The 22,498-nt window shown below is 47.5% G+C and overlaps 1 protein-coding gene across 2 annotated transcripts in view; it reads left to right on the top strand.

The window, feature by feature from the left end:
* Positions 1-3,751: 3,751 nt before the first annotated feature.
* KREMEN1 (kringle containing transmembrane protein 1) overlaps positions 3,752-22,498 on the top strand; it is a 58,239-nt gene continuing 39,492 nt past the window's right edge. The window contains exons 1-2 of one of the 2 annotated variants that reach the window (XM_045826812.1): positions 3,752-3,933; positions 20,287-20,449. In XM_045826812.1, coding sequence (XP_045682768.1) covers positions 3,837-3,933; positions 20,287-20,449 — 260 coding nt within the window. In that variant the 5' untranslated portion in view covers positions 3,752-3,836. The remainder of the gene's footprint in view (positions 3,934-20,286; positions 20,450-22,498) is intronic. The other variant, XM_045826813.1, reaches the window with a different exon arrangement.

Here is a 22,498-nt window from a genome sequence, read left to right as displayed (position 1 = left end):
GGGCTAGGCTAGATTTTTAAAGATATTTCATTAAAACAGTTAATTAAATAAATTCGACATATTTTTAAACCCTATTAAATAATACTTATTTCTTCATCTTGATTACTGAGATTTTGGGGCCTTCTGAAATTTTGTGCCTGAGTTGAATGCCTCACTCACCTCACGCTAAACTTGGTCAGGAAGTCCTCAGTGAGCACGTGTCACCAGAACCCTGTAAGGACAAGAAGGCAATTTACCACAGTGGTTAGGAGTGTAGTCCTAGAGTCCTACTGCCTGGGTTTGAAGCCCAGCTCCACTACTATATGACCTGTTGATGAACCATTTCACTTCTCTGTGTGAGGGGAGTGGTAAGAGTGCCTCCTTCACAGGGGCTATGGGGAGGATTCTGTGAAATGCAACAGCAAACACTGCACCCTACCTAGAGTTTACTAGTGTTTTTAATAAATGTTTGCTATCGTTTTTTTAAAAGACTTTATTTATTTACTTTTAGAGAGAGGGAAAGGGAGGGAGAGCAAGAGGGAGGGAAAGATCAATGTGTGGTTGCCTCTCATGCGCCCACTACTGGGGACCTGGCCCACAATCCAGGCGTGAGTCCTGACTGGGAATTGAACCGGTGACCTTTTGCTTCACGGTCCGGTGCTCAGTCCACAGAGCCACACCAGCCAGGGCTGCTATCGTTGTTATTATTATAATCAGGCTCCTCATCCAGTGCTCGCTACAACATGATTGCCCTGTGAGCAGAAATGACCCCAACTGGAGTTTCAAAGATACCAGGATCACCCAAACTCTGCCAGCTGCGATCCCCTACCTTCTTGGAAAATCCTGCTGCCCACCGAGGAATCAAAGGGTCTGAATGCAGAACACAAGAGGCAAACAGACAAGCACCAACATCTTCCTGGAGGCCCAGGGGCTACACTCAGTGCCCTCACTCTTTCCATGAAATAAAGCTGCTAACCGACCAAGGCATGTAAAGCATTGAAATGAATATCTTAGACTGCTCCTTGCCAGGGGCCAGAACTACATAGCTGAGCAAAAGACCTTGAGCCATTAAGTGCCCTGACCTAGGCTGGCTCAGCTGTATTTTTAGCCTCTGTGCACTGTTTCCATCACCTGTGCTGGGCTTTAAGCTGGAAAAGAGGGGAGGGAAGCCTGGGGAAGGCATGAGGGATGTTTCTCATAGCAGCCAGTGGGGGCAGGGCCTTGCACACTATCTGTTATACAAGCCAGCTTCATGGGCCTGCAACCTGCGAAGTGACACAGGTGCCCAAACTTGAAAGGACCTCACACTTGGTTTAATGACCTGTGTTCGCCATCTTAAAATTCTTAATCATTTTAAACAAGAGACCCCCACGTTTTCATTTCTCACTGGGCCCTGCAAATCACATAGTCCATTCCAGCTGTGCAAGGGCCAGGAGGGCCAAGTGAAGGACAGAGGGCTGGTACCCACCCAGCAGGGGTGCCTTCCAGCAGGGGGCGCAGGACAGGCCAAAGCTACTATCATGAGGCAGGAATCCCCAGACTTTGAAAAACACTAAAAAACAAAAAACCCTTACTTGGAACTTCCTGTCTGCCCCTTCCTCAAATACTGGGATGAGATGCAAAAAAGCCTGGTAAATTGTTGAGAGCCATATCCTGCTTTGCTAAAATTTTCCCCCAGCTACCTATTTCAAACAGTCCACAGATCATTCTCTGCCAATATCATTTTCTTGTCTTTGCCGTACTTTGTGCTCTCTGAAATTCACGTTATTTTCATGTGGGTCGGCTGGCCCTCTCCTCTAGGTTAGAATGTAAGGTTGTGCTTTTTCTGCCGTTGGCATGTTCCTCGCTGAATTTTTTTAAATTATTAAATTTATTGAGGTAACATTAATAACATAAATTTCAGGTGTACAGTATATTTCCATATCCATATACTCAATTGCAGCTCACCACCCATGCTCTACGTTCCTCCCGTTTCCTCTCACTGAGTAGTCGTTGAGTGGAGGAAGGTTTACCTTTATTGAGTGCTTACTTTTTGCTGATGGTTTCACCTGCATCTTCTCATTTCACGCTCCTTCTGTGTGCCCCGCCTGCGCCTGTCTGCGAGGACACAAGGCAGGGGAAAAGAGTTCCAGGTCCTACCGGAGGAGGAGGTTTTGGAAGTGGGAAGGGCCCAAAATGGTGGAGAAGAGAGGGTGAGAGCCAGGTGGGAAGTGAAGAGTGTGTCCTCAGGGACCAGGTGTGGCTCGGTGGGGGGTGTCCCCCCCACCCCCCCGCTCCAGTAAAAAGCCCAGAGAATTCTTGAACTCGGGAATGATATCGTGAAAACAATGACTGGACAAGATTCTTCTTGCCGCAGCTCTGGATCGTGTGGGTGGAAAGGGACCAAGATTGAGAGACCTGGTGGGAGGTAGCTGCGCCTTTGAGGCCCAGCCCTGGGAACAGCTCGCGGGGAGGTGGACCCTGGGAGTGGGCGAGGGGGCGGCTCCGGGGTGGCGAGGGGACATGGAGGCCGGTGCACCAAAGGCGGGCCAGGACCGGTCCAGACCCACTCTGGGCGCGGCGAGTCGGCACACAAGGGCAGATGTTCTCGCCGCTGCGCCGGGCGCAGGCCCGCACTTGCAAGTCCGGGACCAGGGACTTGAAAGGGCCCGGCGCGCCGCCCAGACCTGCCTCTCCGGGCGTCACCGCGGCGCTTTAGGCGGGAGCCGAAGGAAAATCTCCTCTGCCTGGGGGAGTGTGGGGGAGGAGGGAGGCCCACGGCAGACCCCGACTGCAGCTGGGGGAAACCTGGGGGACTGGGAAGGGCAAAGGCCTCCCACGCGGGGGCCGATAGTTTGTGGAAGCCTGCGCTCTCTGAGCCCCAGTGCGTGAGAAAGCATCAGTCATGGCCCCATCACTTCTGGACTTTCTCTATGGCAGGCGCTGCACTTGCTTCCGTGTCACCTAACATTGTGAAGGCCCTTTATGATTCCGGTTCTGCAGATGACTGAGGCTGAGACAGAGTAGGCAACTTGTTCCAGTTGACAAAGGATGTGCGACAGGATTCGGAACCGGGCGCGGTATGCTGCCTCTGTGGCTGTAAGAATTGGGGAAGCGAAAGGAACTCAACATTTTCCAAGCTCCTACTGAGTGCGTAAAAGTTTCCATACACTGCTTCATTTAGCACCACCGCTTTGGGAGCAATTGCTATAAACGCCCCCCATTTAACAGACGAGGACATTGAAATAAGGGAGCTATTTTCTCTTCACACGTGCCCAAGGCCTTAACAGGTGACCGAGGGGGACGTGACCAGGATAGGCTCACTCCAGAGCACGCTTTAACCACCACGATGAGCCACGCGGTTTTCAAACTGCTGTCCTGATTACTATCCCTGCGGTTGAGCCCGCGCTCGGGTCACGACCCGAGTGAGGGTGGAACAGGGGTCATTGGGCGCCCGGCCGGCTCCAGTCTGGGCCAAACCTTCCCTTGCGGACTCGAAGGCGGGGATCCAAACTCCCCGCCCCTCACCTGCTGGCTCCGCCCCTCGATCGGACCAATAAAATGCTCCGCGGGGGGCGGGCTCAGGTGAGGAGGGGAGTATGGGCGGGGCCTGAGGCGTGAGTGGCAGGCGCGGCGCGAGGGTGGGGTCGGGCGGGCGTGCGCAGTCGGCTCCGCCTCTCGGGCCTCGCAGGGCAGCGGGGAGGCCCCGGGGCGGCCCGAGCGGTGCCGGCGCTAGGAGGGCGGGCCGGGGCGGGGCGGCCGGGCGGCCGGGGCGGGGCCACGTCCCAGCCCCGCGTCCCGCTCCGATGGCCGCCCCCGGCTCCCTGCGCTGCCCCCTCTCCCCCGGGCCGCGCCCCGGGGCCCCGCACTGACGGCCCATGGCGCCGCCCGCCGCCCGCCTCGCCCTGCTCTCCGCCGCCGCGCTCACGCTGGCGGCGCGGCCCGCGCCCAGCCCCGGTCTCGGCCCCCGTCCCGGTGAGTGAGTGACCCCCGACGCCGGCCCAGTGCAGAGCCCGCCCGCGGGGCCCGCCGGGGGGCCCCCATCCCCTCGCCACTACCTCCCGGGACTCCTTCCCCAAGCCCCTCGGCGACGCCCCCTCGGGCCAAGCCAGTACCGCGCCCCAGGACTCGGGGCTCCGCACAGGCCCCTCAGCGACGCCCCGGGCCGGGTTGGTGCCCACCTGCCTCGGAACCTGGGAGCCTCTCTCTGCTCAGAACCTCCCGAGACCCCTTCGCCGGACGTCCCTGCGACGCCCCCGGGGCCGGGACGTCTCCTCTGTCTCAGGACCCGGGGTCCGTGCCCAAGTCCCTGAGCGCCTCCCCGGGGCAGGGACGCCCCTTCGGCTTCTGCACCTCCTGGGGTCCCGTCCTTCAGTCCCTCAACGACGCTCCCCGGTCCGGGCGCTCCCCCACCCCGCCTCAAGACGCTGCACCCCCTCCCCAAGCCACTCAGCGACGCCCCCTCCCGGGACAGGATCCCCTCCCTAAGCCCCACAACGACGCCCCCGCGCTTCTTCACCCGCGGGGACCCCAGCGCCTCCTCGCTCGGGACGGCTGCGGAAGGGAGAGGAGCGGGCGCCCAGCCCCGCTGGCCCAACGCCGTAACTTCTGCCTGGCGAGGAAACGAGTTGACTTGCCCGCTCGGCAGGAGGCAGGTCCGGGTTCCGGGACGGTCCGCTGTGCTCAGCCGGACCGCCCTCGCCCTACCCCTCGGGGCCGCTCTGAACTGCTGCTTGGCTGGGTGCTGGCCCTGCTCGGAGAGGAAGGAGGGAAGGACGGAGCGATGGGGAATTTCTCCGCTACTGAGCTTAGGGTGCTTGTCCTGAGGGTGCGGTACAGAGCCCCGTTTCCCGGGTAGCCCCGCCCTTTGAATAGGGTCTCCCGCTCCCCAGGCCATGGCCAAGGCCAAGGCCAGGTCTTCCCGAGGAGGAGTCCTGGACCAGGATGGAAGCTGGGACTTTGCGTAGCTTCCATACACATCCTTCCTTGCAGCAGAACTCTCCAAGTTCAAGATCAGGCATGAAGGCGTTGTCTGGCCCAGTTGTATGTTTCTCTGCAGGTCGTTTGGGTGTTGAGAATTGGGCTTTGGTGGAAAAGAAGGCAGGAGTTCATTGCCGTTTTGCCTGAGTATGAAGACTAACCTGTGGGTTCTCCCCCCAAAGTCGCAAGCTGTGATGTCAGAAAGACAGGATTTTGCTGCTGAAAGAAAACTCAGAGTTGCGTTGTTTACTTACCGGCTTGAATCAGTGAAAAAGATAGGACTTGGTGTTGTCACTTACAGTGTGACTTTGGGCCATCCCTCCAGCTCTCTGAGCCTCACTTTCCTCCTCTGTAAATGGGGAGATAATGATATAACTCCCATGCAGGGTGTTGTGAAGATTAAATGATACACTGCAGGTACACACCCACATACAGAAGTCAGTCGCTAAACATCTTAATAATACTTTTTATAGCGCTTCACAGTTCACCAAGTGCTAGGCACCTTATTTGCCCTGAGAATGCTCTGAACTTCCAGTCTGATTAATCCCTGTAAAAGGCAGAGCTTGGCTTTAGTTCAGTAGAAGGGGTTGGTGTGTGGGTGTGTGTATGGGGGGGGGGGTGTCTCCAAGTACTGTAAATCTTCAACGTAGGAAGTGGTTTCTGAGTAATTGGTGGTGGCCTTCTAGGGGACCTCTACAAAAACTTCTACACAAGTTTGATCGCTTCTACTGTTTGCCCAATGTGAGGAATGAAGGAGGAACTTTCTGAGAGCCAGGATGTGTCAACAGAACTGTAACCTAGTAACCCCTTAGCACCACTTTGCCATCTGTGTGGCCAGGATTTAATGTCCTCTAAGGAGAGAGAGGTACTGGTGGAAATGAACGGGTTCCCTTCTGGAAAGGGCCGAGCAGCAGCTCTGGAAAGTGTTCAGTGAGGCAGCACCATGCTTACACTGGTTGGAAGGTGGCACCCTTTCCCCGGGCACTTTTGCTCTCCTAGGCAGGGCCAAACGCAGCAGCTCTTACATGGTTTGAACCTCAGACACTGGTGTGCTTTTTTTATTTGGGGGTCTGAGGTAGGGACAAATAAATAACCATTGTGAAAGAATTTATGATAAATGGCCCAAAATCCCAGTTCATTGAGCCTCGTCAGCTCTTTTTTCCTATTGCCCTGGTAAATCAGTGCTTTTGTGACTTTTCCTCTTTAGTTCCGGAAGGCAGTTTTAAGAAGATACCATATGGTCTTAAGCATCACGGCCTATCTAGAGTCGACCCACTCACTAGTTTTTAAAATCCTCTCCAATTAGAAAAAAAAAAAAGCTTTATTCTGAGGATATGCCAAACTTGCCATTTTATATTTTTTGATACTGTAATTTTCTCTAGAATTTTGTGGATGGAAAAAATTATTTCAGTACTTACATTCTGTACAATTTTGTAATATTTAAATTACCGGTGGTTTTCATTTTTGAATGCTGACTTTATAAAAACAGTTAGCTCACTCCCCGTCAATGCTACTCCTAATTACAGTGTGTAGCCAACCCCAAATGATCTCCCTTCTCCTCTCCATTCTTCCTCTAAGATTCTCTCCTTCCTTCACAACTGATAGGAGGAAGGTAGAGATTAATGGTGGAGTCTAGACTCCCTTTTCAAGCAGGAAAGCAGCCAGGGCCATGGATGGGGCTGATGGGTTTTTCAAAGTGAGCTCCCGTCTGGAATTTATTGACCTGCAGGGAGAACCAAGAGGTAGAAAGAACAGAGAAGCCGGGGTAGACTTGGGCTATTTGAGTTTCCTGTCAAAGGCAAACTACCTGCTTGGGTGTTTCACTACATTTGGCTATCAGGTGTGCGGCAACAGAGTTTCTCAACTCAGGTTACATCTGCCGTGAACAAATGTTTTATAGTTGGTGCTCATTCTCCTCTAACTCCTCATCTAGAATTCATCCCATTAGCCAGCAGTGTATCTGGCCATAAAACCTATCAGTTCCGCTAACAGTGAGATCTTCATGCTATATAGAGAGCGAGCCCTGTCCTTCTTGGGGACCTCATTAACGTTCATCGGATTACCTGTATGCAACACAGGGGCTGAGAGCAGTGAAGTGGACCGACATGCGTGCCAGCTACTTCTGTGCTTTGACTATTTTAAGAAATGCAAAGCTGTCAAAACTCTCCTGGTATCAAAGACGCCTGTCCTTTTTGTGAAATTTTGGTTTGGCCCCTAGACAAAGCTATTTAATTTTGAGGTATACAGTGAGGCCTTTTATAGCTCTTAATACAAAAAGTAGTTCCATTTTGTCTCATTACGAATAAACAGCAAATCGGTGCACTTAATATAGATATTATTAAATATGTATGGTTTAGCATAGTTGGATCAACAGCTATTAATATTGAAGATAAAATATATTGCCTTAAGAAGTTTCTTAATATGGATTAGAGATTTTTGGTAATGGGCAATGTATCAACTTTAGTCTCGCATTTTTGAACCTGTAATCCCATCTGAGGCTCTAGGTCAGGTGTTGGCAAATACTTTTGTAAAGGGCCAAACTAAATGATTCGGGCTTTACGAGCCACACACCCGCTCTGGCGCAGTCTCTCAACTCGGACTGTGTAGGGCAGAACAGCGCTAGACAAAATGTAAATGAATTGGCACGGCTGTGTTCTAGTAAAACTTGACGGACACTGAAATTTGAATTTCATGTAATTTTTATGTCACACGAATTCTTCTTTTGATTGTTTTCAACCATGTGAAGGTTTAAAAGCCATTCTTAGCTCACAGGCTGCTGTACGAAAGCAGGCACTGGGCCAGGTCCGGCCCACGGGCTGTGCTTCGCCAAGCCCTGCGGTGGGTCCCCACGTATTGATTTTTTCACTGGTCTGGAAAGGTGACAAGGAGGTTTGATTTTGGTGAATGAATGAACCTTTTACTGTTAACCGACTTTAAAAGACATATGGGAGAAGTAATTAAAATGGTACATTTTATGTTATGTATTATTTTACCCCCAAATTTTTTAAAAGATACATGTTGGGCAGGGGCAGGGGAAGTTCATGAGCATATATTTGGATCTTTAAAAAGACCTTTAAAAAGAAATTCAGTATGGTTCAGCATTCACTACGTAAAGAACATAGTGCCTGCCTTGGAACCGGCCCATGGTTTGTGCAGCCATGCAGATGTTGCTGGGAACAAGCGGCTGGGAGATCTGTTTCTCAGAGAAAAGGCCCAGGAGCAGGTGGCAGCAGCCCTGAGACTTAGAAAAAAACAGCCAGGAAAAAAAGGAAGAAGAAGAAAACAAAGTTCTGTGACTTTCCTAAACAGTTGAATTTTATTTCCTTGGTTCTATTGTCATTTTTAAAGTGGCCTTTAAAAAACAACAATGTGCTTAGCATGACTGATTATTTTGTTTTAATTAAAACATTTTTGAAAAAACAACATGAAACATTCAAACATACCAACTTGATTGTGTTTGTGCTGTGGAACAGTTAATGCAAAACACTCGAGAGAGGGCGGACGTTTGGATCTGTAGCTTTTTTTCTGAGTTTTTGCCTCCTGAATAAGGACAACAGAGGAGGAAGTGGATGCGTCCCTTGCAAAACTACTCATACAGGTTTAGAAGTGAGGTTCCCTCAAGGCCCTGTTCCTGGCTGGCTCACTCTGCAGTCCCTGAGAACAATAATGGACATTCCTTCCGTATTCTGTTAGACCTGAGACTCCAGCTGGAATGTGGAAGTCTAGGAGGAAAAGCCTACCTCTCTCTCTCTTTCTCTCCCTCTCTCTCTCTCCCTCTCCCTCTCCATCTCTCTCTCTCTCTCTCTCTCTCTCGTCTTCATGTCAAGATGGCAAGACTTCTCCAGACCTCACCTCTGAGATATTGTCCTGGATTTGGACTGAAAGGGGAAGGAAAGAGGTCATTGCAAAAATGTCATCAGGGTATTCATACTACTCAAAGATAGCCACTCTAGAGAAACTTGCCTTCTCCTCCTCTAAGAAGTGTCCACCTCTGCCCTGCTTTTTTTTTTAATTATTGATTTTAGAAGAAGGGAGAAAGAGAGCAAGAGCAAAAGAGAGACATGGATATGTTGTTACACTTATTTTGCATTCCTTGGTTGATTCTTGTATGTACCCTGACTGGGGATCGAACCCACAATTTTGGCATATCAGTATGATGCTCTATCCAACTGAGCTACCCAACCAGGGTTCTCTCCACCACTTTTAATCTTCTTTCTAGGTAAACATCTCCCTAGCCTGAACGTGCACCAGTTCGAAGAGGAGTATAGTTGGGTGCTAGGAAGCACCCAGCAGACAAAAGAGTTTAGGCCACCTCACATGCAAGGTTACCTCTCCACTACTCAGGATAACAGGACCCACTCAGGGATGCCCTTCTGCTGGGCCCAGTGTCTCTTTTCTTTCACCATTGGTTTAATCCCTGACAAAGCATTAAACGTTTATTGTTCAATTCACCACAAGGGCAGGGCCTTGCCTCTCGTGGGCTGAGGAGGCTGCAGCCGCTTCCAAACTCGAGTGTCACAGCATATTAGCAACTTCAGGTTTTGAGGGCTGGATTTCTTTCAGTTTGGTCAGATTCTTGGTTAGAAGCAGAACATTATACTCATACTCAAAGTCTGAAAGCTAGCAAATAGCAAAACCAGCATAGGCAACTTTTAACGATGATTCAAAATAGTTGCTGCATCAGCACGGAGGACTCACTCTCCATGGTTTCCTCCCAGACATATGTTAAATGGCTGCTCATGCTCCTTGGTTGGTGTCCTAAAATTGGATGAAAGTATGGCGACTAAGTAGTTCTCTTGTTGAATAGTAGGGTTTGTTAACCAATGCCATCGCAGTATGTAAATTACTTGCTGCTGCTCAATCTATAAAAATTCATCTTCAAAGAAAATTATTGGGCTGGTAAAAATATTTTTAATAATGACCACAGAAGCCATATTTGTTTTTCTTTGATGTTCTTCCGAAGACCCTTCTGGTTTTAATCAGATTGTTCCCACATAAAATACAGTGGAAATCTACAATAATAAAATCCCTATTCCTATTTCTGTGGGGAAATAAACAGGATGGGGACTGTCCTTTTAAGGGGCTTTCCCCTTCCCTTTCCCCAGACTCAAAGCCTCTATTACTGGTGGGTGTTTTGGCATCAGTTAAGGGCCTTCAATCCTTCCCTCCCTCCATGTTTTGCTCTTTCATTAAAGTGTTTCTGTTGTCTAATTATATCCTTTCAATCAAATTAGAGACTGCAGCATCTGGTGAGGGCCGTAACTGCTGCCATCTGCACCTCGTATATACAGGCCTTTTCAGCTGAGAATCACTCAACTTCCAAATGGCAGGAAGAGATTTGGGAAAAGTTTAGTTGGAAGGGAGGCTAACTTGAAAGGAACGTCTTCAAAGGCTGGGTGCGACGCCCTTCGTGCCGGGATGTGTGCGCTGCCATGCGGAGCTCCGTCGGCTTGGCTCCCCAAAGACGCTTCTCGAGCACTTCTGGCAGCTGAATGGTTTCTGATGGCCTTAGCTGAAGCGACTAGGCCTTCTCATCCTTGCTAGGGGCTTGGAGGGACCTGGGGCAAGTTGAAAATCTCTCCCTTGAGAAGAATCGTTTGTTATCTGACCGCCGGTAAATGGATATGACACTTTCTGTTTACTTGACCATTTCTTCTAATTAAGTGGTTTCAACTAGAGGAGATTTTGTTCCCAGGGGACATTTGGCAATATCTGGAGACATTTTTGGTGGTCACAACTCGGGGTAGGGTGGGATGTGCTACTGGCGTCTAGCCGGTGGAGGCCAGAGATACTGCCAAACGTCCTGGAATGCACACGACAGCCCCACAGCAAAGAGTTATCCTGCCCAAAATGTCAGTAGTGCTGAGGTTGAGAAACCCTGTCCTAATTGTATTGTTCTTTTGTCCTTCCCTTCCCTATGTCCCAAGAGTAGGCAACTCTGATCAAGATCATTTTTCCACTCAAGAAGGTGATTCTTCACTCTCTGTATTAAAGCTCATTAAGCATTTTTGTAAACAGTGTTTCAGAAATCTTGGTGGAATCAGATCTGTGATTCACTGTCTGTTTCTACCGTCTAGGCTAAGATTGCCAGATTAAATACGGGACACTCAGTTAAATCTGAATTTCAGATAAACAGTAAATCATTTTTTTGTATAAGTCTGTCTCATGCAGTGAATACCTAAATATCTTAAAAAATTATTCTTTGTTTATCTGAAATTCAAATTGAACTGGGCATCCTGTATTTTCATTTTCGAAATCTGGCAACCCTGGTGTACATCCATGAAACATTACATGAAACTTTAAACCTTTGTCCAATCCAACTGTTGGCCATCGCTGCCCTTATTGCTCTGGGTGGCCAGAGATGACCACACTGCTTGTTCTTGTTTACGGGTCACTGCTACCGCTGAGTCTTTCTTTCTGTTCCAAGCTGACTCCCTGGTCAGCACTTGGAAACATGCCACTTAAGTCATTTTATCTTGAGGCTAATAACTAACAAGTGCTTATCAAATGCCTGCTACGTGCCCAACACCTCTGATTAGGACTCATCTGTGTGCCGTTTCATAGAGCACTACAACTCTGTTGCTTCAGGTTTTACTTTAAAGACAGAGAGACATGCCATGTACCTGGCAGTCAGCTCCCCACCCAAGAACTCTTGTGTTATTTGGCCATCTCATACCAACCAAGGGCAGCTGACAGCCCAGAAGCTGGCTTCCGTGGAGCATTGGCTGCCCTCCAGGACACCATTATTGGAGAAATCTCTAGCCATTGGAATTTAAAAATAGAGTGCAGACAATACTGATAGAACTTGCCCAGAAGCTGGATTATGTCAGTGTATTTGATCCCCTTTTAGACTGACGGAGAGGTTCAGACGGCGTGGAATAGGGTCGCTCTGGAGATGGTGAAGCAAAGTGTAGGTTTGAGCCACGTGTCTCCTGCTGACAGCAAACTCAGAATGTAAAAATGTATATTCATTGCGAAGGTGCTGATTGTTCCCTATGACAAGTGGCTTCACCATAGGCTTATTTTTTTTAAATAGAAGATTCCCGTGGTTTAAATAGCAAGTATTTTACTTTTCAAATACTTGATTTACATAAACTTCCCTAGGTAAGTCATGATTACTAGCCTAGAGACATACATCAGCAAGGAAGACGGGGCACTCTGAGTATGTCCGTAATGTTTTTTTAACCCTCCAGCTCCTCATACACCTGCTTCCCTCATTAAACAAACATTTGCCAGGCATGTTCTATGTGGTCTGCAGTTGTTAAGGGTATGAAGATGAGAGAGTTGCTCAACAAACTCATAGGCTGGTGGAAGCAGGGCCAGGTTCTTCTTCAGCAATTACAGTTCAAGGTCATCAAGTCTTGTAAGAGCTGTGGCAGCAGGCACTTGGGGCTGGTTTTCGACCCCTGGTTTCTATAAGAGCATAGTGCCAACTACTCTAGATCTTGTGCTTTCAAATAGTTGTCTAGTTTTTTCTGGTTTGTTTCCTTTAGAGTTGACTCACAATGCACTAAATTAGTGTCCATCAGAGAACTGGACTTTGAGCTTTAAAGCATCTGTGGTTCCAGCTTCTTTATGTGAAAACTATTTCTAGTGTGAATGTTTTTTTTTCGAGATTGAAGTAGATCGATTTGTACTCATATATTATATCAAGAGAGGTACCATCACCAAAATGTGATAGAAAATGTTCTGGTGGCATTGACAGTAAAATCCATGGTTAATTAAGAGTTCTGGTGAGTTTATTCTTTAACTGAGGCTTGGCCTAATCTATCTGTATATGTTACAGAACTAGATTCTTTCTCAAAAAAACTGCCTTTTGATTTTCAATTTGATGATTCTGTGTGTTTATAATATCCTAAATGGTAAATAGAAATTCCTCAAGCACTACTGCATATTCATGGTGACTACTTCTGGCAAAAACACTTGTCCTTCACCATGTCCAGTGGGTCCTGCCTGGGTAGGGGCAAAGTATATTTAAGATGTGAGCCAGATGGGAAAATAGTGATACCCAAGCAGCACTGCATTCTGGGCCTTTCTGTCTCGATAATTATGTGTTTTTCAAATTTTTACATAATAAATAAATAGTACCCCTCTCTGAAGTGTTTTCATGGGTCTTCTGATTTTAAACCTCTGGTTTTATGCTTACTTTTGGAACAGGCTTTTAAGTAATTAAATATTTCATTTGTTAATAGAGATGAATAAACTGGAGATTCAAAGAGATAAACCTCAAGTTCCCTTCCAAAAGTATAGATTTTTTTTAAGATTTTATTTATTTTTAGAGAGAGGAGAAGGGAAGGAGAAAGAGAGGAAGTGAAACATCAAGGTATGGTTGCCTCTTGCATACCCCATACTGGGGACCTGGCCAGCAACCCAGCATTGTTCCCTGACTGGGAATGGAACCAGCGACCCTTTTGTTCACAGGCCTGCGCTCAATCCACTGAGCTACACCAGCCAGGGCCCAAAAGTATAGATTTTTTAGTTAAAGTAACTTTGAAAAGGTTGGCCTTTGTTTCTTTTACTGGTTTTAAGGACACTGTTTTCTTGAATGAAAAAGAACATCTAAAAGATATTTTAATGGAAAAACTACTGGTAATTTAAAAAATACAATGATTGTTTTGTGGCATTTCCACTTTGGGCAAAAGTATAGCTCGTTCTACGGTCATCCGAACTATTAATATGTAGTCCAAGGACATGATATGTAAATGCCTACCTTGATTTTAGATGACTGAATTTATGACCGATTTTGTTTATACTTCCTTTTTTAAAAATTTTACTTACTTATTTTTAGAGAGAAGGGAGGGAGAGAAAAGGAGAGAATAATCAATGTGCGGTTATCTCTCGAGTGCTCCCCACTGGGGATCCAGCCCACAACCCAGGCATGTGTGCTGCCTGGGAATCAAACCAGTGACTCTTTGGTTCGTAGGCCGGCACTCAGTCCACTGAGCCACAATAGCCCAGGCTGTTTACAGTTCTTGAAAAGAAACTAAGGTAGATTAATTGTAAAACAACATGTTAATAACCATTTTCAAGGTGTCCTTTACCACATTTTTATCATGGAAAATTTAGAACACACACAAAAATAGAAGAGTATAAGGAGATCTCATGTGTCCATCTCACAGCGTCCACGATGATCAACCATGGCCAGTATTATCTCATTTGTACCCCCTTCGTTCCCTCAACTAGAATATTTTGTAACAAATGTCATATGGTGTATCATTTCATCTGTAAATATTTTAGTATGTATCCCTAAATGATAAAAACTTTTTAAAAACATAGTAGCAGTACCATTACCCTTATTAACTTTAGAAAAATTAGCAGTGATTCTTTAATATCATCAAATAGCCTGTCAGTCGGTGTTCAGATTTCTGTGGTTCTCACCGGGGTGTTCTACAGTTCAAATCAGGACCTGAGCAAGTGATGCGTCTCTTGAGTCCCTATTAACCTGTAGGTTTCCCTCTTTTTTTTTCTTTGCAATTTGTTGAAGATGTAGTCTCTTCTAAGCAAAAAGAGTGCATAAGTGCCTTTTCAGAGGGAGGGTCCACATGAGTGGTGAGTTACTTTTTCACTGTAGAATTCTCACTTCCATTAGAGAAACATGTAGAGTTAGAGAATTTTAAGCCTGAATGGGGTTTTGAGCTGTCAATCCTTCATAGTCACGTCACCCCAGACTTTTGAACCTCAGTTCTATTTCCTTAGAATCTTGACATTACAGGGAAGAGACAAGGAGACCATGTGGTTCAAATCTCCCATTTCACAGGTGAAGAAACTGAGGCCCAAAATGTCCAGGTGATTCCTGAAAGCACACAGTGTAAACTACTTAACTGGTGTCATTTCCTCTTTATTCCAGTGATTCCCAATGTATTATGTGTGTAGAACCCCCCTCCCACTATCTCGAAATGGTCCTCTCTTTAGTCTAGACCTGATAACCTTCCTAAAATAGTTAGGTCTCCAGATCTAGTCAACCCCCTTTGTTTCAGAGATAAAGAAATACAAGCTGCAGGAAGGATGTGCTGTGCACCAAGGCAGCAGAGTGGCTGAGCCAGAGCCAGAGCTCCCCCTCACTCTTACTCCTGCTCTCGCTCTCGCTCATCAGTGCTCTTCCCTGCCCGTGAGCGAGTGCTCTTCCCACCCTGAGAAAGGCGATGCTCAGCTCTGCGGTCAGGCAGCCACATTAGTGTGAGTCCAGACCCTCTCCACTGCTTAATAACCTTTGTCCCTTTACGAGGAATTAGCCGTTACCCTCTAGTTCAGTATGTACAATTTATAGACGTTGAACGATTTCCCGTTAAATCAATAGATACACTGACTTTAAGAACTGTAATGTGGAAAATATGTTTGGAAATATTTGTAGGTCTTCTGCATGCTGTACCTATAAATTAATTGAAATCTTCTAATAATTTTACATATAGCATGTATGTGAGATCCTATGGGATTTGAAGTATAGATATTAAAGTTTAGGATATATAAATGCCGTTAGTCAATTGGTCTTTTCTTTATACTCAGCCCTTCTAAATCCCAAGCAGAATAAACAATAATAGTTTTATGATAAAAAAAAAACAAAAAGGAAACTCCAGCTAGTTTTTATTAGCCGTGAAGGAGTTTGGGCTTTTGCCCAAACTGCGTCTTTGCTCTGAGATCTCACTACCAGGGGCACAGAGGCCCTCACACGGTAGCAGGGCGATTGGAAAACAGCCTGCACAAAACCACTGGCTACGACTCTCAACGGAGGATTTGTGTCCCCCGCTGTGGTTCTGCTTACCTCAGAATGTTCATAAAGTTAGCATCCCCAGTTTTGCAAATAAATGCCATCTGCCATATTTTGGAAGATTTTGGCAATGGGGGAAAAGAAGAATCTCCAACTTGGAAAGGTAGAAATTAATCTTCTGAGTGTTTTGATGCCAGCCTTGGAAGTTTTTACCAGGGAAATTTTCTGCTGTATTACTAAGTTTCTGCCAGGCTTCTATTGAACTGTTTTCATTCAATCCCCAGAACAAAAGATCTGGAGTTCTTTGGTGGACAGGTGAGGTGGAACAGGGACGAGTTCTGTGAAGTCATTGGGATCTAGCCAGAGAAGACAGGGAGGGAGTAGAAGTTCCTCAGTGTTCACAGTTTAGTATTCCTTCCTTTTCAGAACGCCTTCCCCCTTGACTTTCAAGACCCACTTGCTCGCTCTCCCCTTCTCTCTTACCTCCCCAGCTGTGCTTCCTACGATCATGGCCAGGCCCCCCTCCTGCCCAGCCTGGAGTGTTGGAGGTCCCTGGGGCTCAGGCCCAGAGGTCTTCCGTCTCCACACACAGTAGTCCCGCTCTCTCTGCATGGAAGTGCCGCCGCCGCTGCCACATTTCCAGCTCTACCCTCAGCCTCGTGCCTCCACTCTGGGCTTACGTAATGTTCTGCTCACTCTCTGTCTCCATCCAGTTTTCGGAAAGGTGTCCCAAACTTAACCAATCCAAACCAAACCCTTGGTTCTAACCTGAGATATCCCGCCCCTCTTGTGTCCTCCCCACTGTAGTAAACGGTGTCACCACTCACCCGGTGGCTCAGGCCCAACCCCCTGCTGTTGTACCCAACTCCTCTTTCTCCGAGGCCCCGTGTTCAAACCCCGAGCTTCAGAGTACACCCAGAATCCAGGCGCCTCTCACCACCCCAGCTACCACCCCGGCCCAGGTCCTTCTTCTTCCGGCCTGTCTTTGCAGAAACCACTCACCCTACCTGGCCTCCCTGCTGAGTTCTTGCCTCTCTACTATTCTTCACCCACCCGGCCGCTAGACAGTTCTGTTAAAAAGTAAGTCAGAATATGTCATTTCTCTGCTCAAAACCCTCCAATGGCTTTCTCTCACATTTAGAACAAAAGCCAAAATCTAATTTACATAACAACCCTCAAGATCTTACTTGTCCTGGCCTTGCTTGCCTCCTCCTCCTCCTCATTTCCCTCCCTCCCCTCCCCCCCCTCCCCACCACCTGCCCTGCTTCAGTCAGAGTGGAGGAGGTGGCTCACAGTCCTCCCAGCCTGCCAGGGCGTTCCTGCCCGCAGCGGGCTTCCACCTGCTCTGCCCTCTGCTGTTAACACTCTTCCCACCTCACTTACGTGGTTTGCTCCCCCCCTCATCTCTGCGCAAACGTCTCCTCTTCTCCAAGACTTTCCTGACCCACCCCATCTAAAAGAAAACCCCCCCACCAATTGATCTCCATCCCCTTCATTTTTCTTTATAACCCTCCTCACTGTATGATGTTCATTTTGATTGGCTCATTATGACATTGTCTGCTCCATGAATGCAGTGTCCACCACTGCAGACCCAGTGCTTTGAACGGCCCCTAGTAAGTATTAACTGTGTATTTGTTGAATGGATTAGTAAATAATACCCTGGAGATTATATCTATTGCCCCTGTACATTTGCTTCCACTGAGTGCATAAATATACAGCTGGCCATGTGGTATTTTATTTTTTATTGGTTTAAGCCACTCCTTGCCTATCTAGCCAAAGCTTATGTCAGTTTCATAGCAGCAGAAAATAAGGAAGTCAGGATTCTCATTACCTAGTACCACACCCTAGTATTCTGATGAAATCAAGATGCACACATAACTTTCATCTAGACGACTCAAGTTTGTTTTTCTTGTACTTTTTCACAACTGATATGCCCTGGACAAGTCTGTTCAAAAAATAACCGTAAAACCTCGTACATTTCCTCCATTTCCCTAGTGTACAGCAAGGAGGACAAGAACGAGACTGGGGGAAACTGAGTAAAGCAGACAAGCGTGCACTTGGCCATTCCCTCTCTCTGAGGCCACCTCGCCCGCAGGCAGGCGGGAGGACTGGCACAGGTGTGGTGGCCGCCACATTCTTTTGTGTTACAAATCAGGTTATCTGAGCCTCTGGGAACATTGAGCCCATCACCCCACAGGTTGCTATCTGTTGCAAAGACCTGCATTTCTAGCTTCTGGGCCACTCCTCAGCCACTCGTAGGAGAAAAAAGATGTAATAACACATAGCAATTAAAATTCCAGTAATTGGTAACGATTGGCTTGATGTCTTAGAATTATCTAATCTAGTGGTTCTCAAACCTGATTAGTTAACAGGATCACCTGGGCAGCTTTATACGGGTTATAACCCGGGAAATACGGGTTCCTGGTCCCTCGCTAACCCTGCCTTTGGGAAAGGGCTCTAGTGTGGTATACACACTCACACACCCGGTGTCCCTCCCTCCTCTCTTTCTCTCTCTTAGCAAGTGATATATAATCCTACGGAGCAAACAAACTAAGGGCAGAAAAATAGGAGTGGAGCTGCTGGGGAAGGTTTTTCTGAGGAGGTAATGTGTAGTGTGCCATGGCAACTATTAGAGGAATAACATTTCGGGCCGGACCTCATGTGGAGTGTTGGCGGAGTTAAAGTCGGACCAGTGTGGCTGGAGCAGGGCGAGTGACCAAGGGGAGAGGGGGCGTGGCGGGAGGGAGGGCCGGGGCCACATCCCGGAGAGCTTCACAGACAAGGTGGAAGGAAGGGTTTGAGTTTTGTTCCCAGTACTCGTGTCTTCCAGAAAACGGACAGTTTCCCACTGTCCTTGGATGGTGAAGGGGACTGAAGTGGTGGTACCCAGGACAGAGAGGAGAGGGTGGCTTTAGGGTATATGTTTTAAGAAAGTCACCAGGGTCTGCTGGTGAGTGGGAAGCGGGGTGAGGGAGATAGGGGAAACAAGGACGATGGGAGGGGGCTCTACTGGAGGCAGTACAGGGTGTGGCTAAGCACCCCCGCTGCCCCATCTGAAAAATGGCAGTATCAAGGGACCTCCTCACTGGCTCAGTGGTGAGTTGGTGTTTGTAAAGCACTTAGAACAGAGCTTGGCACACGGTAAAACACTCTGTAAGCATTAGTGGTGATGTGGACGGTGGTGATTCATTCAAGGTCACACAGCTGGTCAGCAGCAGGTCCAGGATGAAAAGCCAGGGCTTAGTTTCTTGGTTCAGTGTATTTCATGCTACACTGAGCTGCCTCCTTCAATTACCTTTGAACTTTTTTATATTTGCAGGCTCTTGGTAGAGGGTTTGGTTGCCATGGTACATGAAGTGTCATACATCATAACATATGAGTGTCCCACCAAATACTAGAGTGTTCTGCGCAGCCTGGAATTCCAGACTATTTTGGCTGTCCATAAAACCATGCTATTCCAGTCAAAATGCAGGGTCCAGCTAGCAGGAGAAAGGGGGTACAGGAAGGGAGATGGCCTGTGGATAGATTTCTAAATATTAAAAGAAGCATCTTGCAGAAGAATATAGATGTGTGCGCAGCGTGCTCGTGCTGGGGCTGGAGCAGGCACGTGTGCCGCCACGGGGCCCTCCGAGCCGGAAGCTGTAGGTCAGTGCACATCCGGGGAAGGGAGTACGTGAAGCTCTAAATGTTAGTGTAACTCCCCCAGATTGTCAGGTTCCTAGTGATACATCTTAAAGAAGTGTTTGAAGTGCTTCTATCTGTCAGTTCCAACTAAGCTAATTTTTTAAAATCGCTCTTTGTACTGTGCCTCTCTCATGAACCTCTGTGAATTTAATGCGTGCAATATGTGGGGGGAAGTCCTATCAGCCTCAGTGCCCATCCCCCCAAAGTCCGAGAAGAAGATTTTAGAAGCACATCGTCGCACCTATGAGTATTAGTTCATTTTTACAAAAGGCATCTGAGGCCACATTCAGTGTGTCTTGTAGGGAGGGATTTCAGAAACAGGTGAGAGAGAACGCCGGCTCAGCCTTCCCTCCCCGCTGTTGGCTGTGTTGTCGCCCCTCCATCTCCAGCAGCATGGGGAGAACTGTTCTTCATTACCAGGGAATGTGAGTCACTCCCAGGCTTGTGTGATTGGGATTCCAAAGCGTTGCTGTATCCGATGGTCTTATTAAATCCAAGTGTCACTGCAGCCTTTCAGACTGTAGGGGAGAGAGCTCAGTTACAGCTGGTGCCCTGGTTCCAGTTACCACACAGAGACACTGGCGAGAGCAGTGACCCCCTCCGAGCACCCAGAACTCCTCACGGATGGCTGTTACCAACTGTTCCCAGATTTGGGGGTGCACTTCGTGGGCTTCAATACATTTCAGCACTCTGTTTATGTCTTCGTTGGGATCTGTATACTTTAAGGGCAAATGTTCTAGTGTACATAGACAAACTAGTGCCAAGATCAGCCCAGCATGTGGAGGGTGTCTCGATTCAGATTTGCGCAGCCCCAGCAGTGTTAATTTCCCTGTGTCTGGGACCTAGCAAGACACTCTCCATTTCCAGCCTGGTCCAAACAAAACAGATATCAACCAGAGAGGGAGGAGGCCACAGATGTTGCCAGAAAATGAGTTTGCACTGTCTTTTCTTTCTCCTAGAATGTTTCACAGCCAATGGTGCAGATTATAGGGGAACGCAGAGCTGGACGGCGCTGCAAGGCGGGAAGCCATGTCTGTTCTGGAACGAGACTTTTCAGCATCCGTACAACACTCTGAAATACCCCAACGGGGAGGGGGGCCTGGGCGAGCATAACTATTGCAGGTAAGACGGGGCCGCACAGCACTTTAAAAAAATAAATCTCTGGTCTCCTTTGTCGGTCTTTTCCAACCTTGCTCACAACTAGGGAGAGCATTTTTGTCTCCTTTTGGCCCACTCAGAAGGCCTTTCTTGTTACTGTCTTTTAAAATCTGTCTCACACACCTTGTGTGCCCAGCAACACGTGCAGTCTGCCACTCTTCCACTTGGGCTGCTTTCACACTGGCGTTCAGATCTCCGCTTTCCTGTCTGATCACTTACATGTCTCTTTGAGGGGGTTTTCTCAGTTGGCCCTGCCACCGGGGGACAATCACAGACAGCAAAGCTTCTTAAGCTGCTGCGAACATAGCGGTCAAGCAAAAGCACCATCTGTGGCCCAAACGTCCCTCTGCTTGTGAGCAAAAAAAGCCGCCCCGCGTTAACCCACGTTCTGCCAGCCCGGGATACCCTCTCTCCAGTGGCAGTGGCAGCCATCAAATTTGTGCTTTCCCCTCCTTTCTATAGACTGAGGTGTTGCTCTGCTCTTCACCTGTCTGATTCCAGCAGGGGCTCTTAACCTGAGACCTGAGATCTATGGTGCTTCGATGAGTACTTGCAATTTTCTGGGGAGATTAGCCATGACCTTGATCAGATTCTCAGTTATTAGTGATCCAAAACAAGTTTAAAAAAAGTACTGGTCTGTAGGGATCAGAGCAAAAATTCTAAGCACTTTTGGTTACAGCTTTGTTTTAGCTATTTATACCCAAGGTCCTGGTAGTGTGACTCATGGTTCAGCAATGCGTTGAATTTAACTATTATTAAGACAGGTGCAAGGACAGGCTCTGGAGCCACGGGGCCGGAGAAGAACGATTCCTAAGCTATGCTTTGAGCCACACGTGGTATCCCCGGTTCTACCAGTATGCTGGAAATTCAGCCATGGCATGTTGACCCAGCTGAGCCAGCATATTGATACCTGCACTGCATAGGCTACGCTGTTTACCCTGTGCCCCTCTGGTACTTGCGTTAGCACTCGAGGGCCCCGTGGTCACCTCGACGTCGCCAGGCCTGCAGTCCGTGTGTGTGGCCCCTGTGCATTCAGCTCTTTCCTCTGCTTTTCTCCTCCTGTGGCATTATTCTTTAGTTTGTTACTCTAAATGTATTAAAAGCTTTTCCAAAAAAATTCTCAAAAACTACAGATATATATTGTTTAAAGTCCCACATTTTACCTCTTTCCCTGCAAATCCCCCCCACCAAGCCCCACTTCCCAGAGGTAACAATTTGTATATATGCTACTTCACATTTTGCTGTTTTCTTTATTTTATTGTTCAAGTTACACACGCTCATTAAGTAATTCTTTTACAATTTATTTTCAAAACTATGCATGTTCATTAAAATTTTGCATAATTAAAAATTTAACCCCACTTCCTTTCTCGTCTGTTTCCTTCCCCTAGCTTTTCCATTCATAGAAACAGTTAGGTTGGGAAGAGTATTTAGGAAAAAAAACCAGCGTTTGTTTTTTCATTTTTACAGTTATTTACATTCTTGTTCTAAAGTGTCTCTTGCTTTCTACCAAACAAGTCTTCTCAGAAGAGTTCCTGTTTATAAGTCTGACTTTAAGGTAAATTGGAAATTTCCAATGAGGTTTCATTTATATGAGAAAAAATTTTTTTTCTCATAGGTCATTACCCTGGTCTCTCCACAGACTCCTAGAAATGCACTAGTAAATTAAATGCACAGTGAGAGCCTGGCGTGACTACCTTCCTCCCTAGCCCTGGCCGGCTGCAGCCCTCCCCTGCGTTGATTTGATGGAATGTTCCAGACCTGAACTACCAGCTTATCCTGCGAAAAGAGAAGCTGAAATTGTTGATTGTTATCACATCAGAGAGTCTGGGCCTTTTGTTTTTAGCACGGCAGTGAAGTCAAAGATGAATTTGATTGGTCTTTATTAAGCTATCCTGATGCTTTTCAGAGCCGTTTTGACATTGATAACAAACAGTTGTTTTCTAAGGTCTTTACCAAATGCTACATCAAAGCTGAACACTGAATAGAGGGAGGAAAATGACAGTGAAATACTGT

The sequence above is a fragment of the Phyllostomus hastatus genome, unplaced genomic scaffold (genome assembly GCF_019186645.2).
Source record: "Phyllostomus hastatus isolate PE091 unplaced genomic scaffold, TTU_PhHast_1.1 phas_scaffold_760, whole genome shotgun sequence".
Taxonomy (NCBI): Eukaryota; Metazoa; Chordata; class Mammalia; order Chiroptera; family Phyllostomidae; genus Phyllostomus; species Phyllostomus hastatus.
Note: the sequence above shows the minus strand (reverse complement) of the source record. Positions and strands in the feature narration are given on the sequence as shown.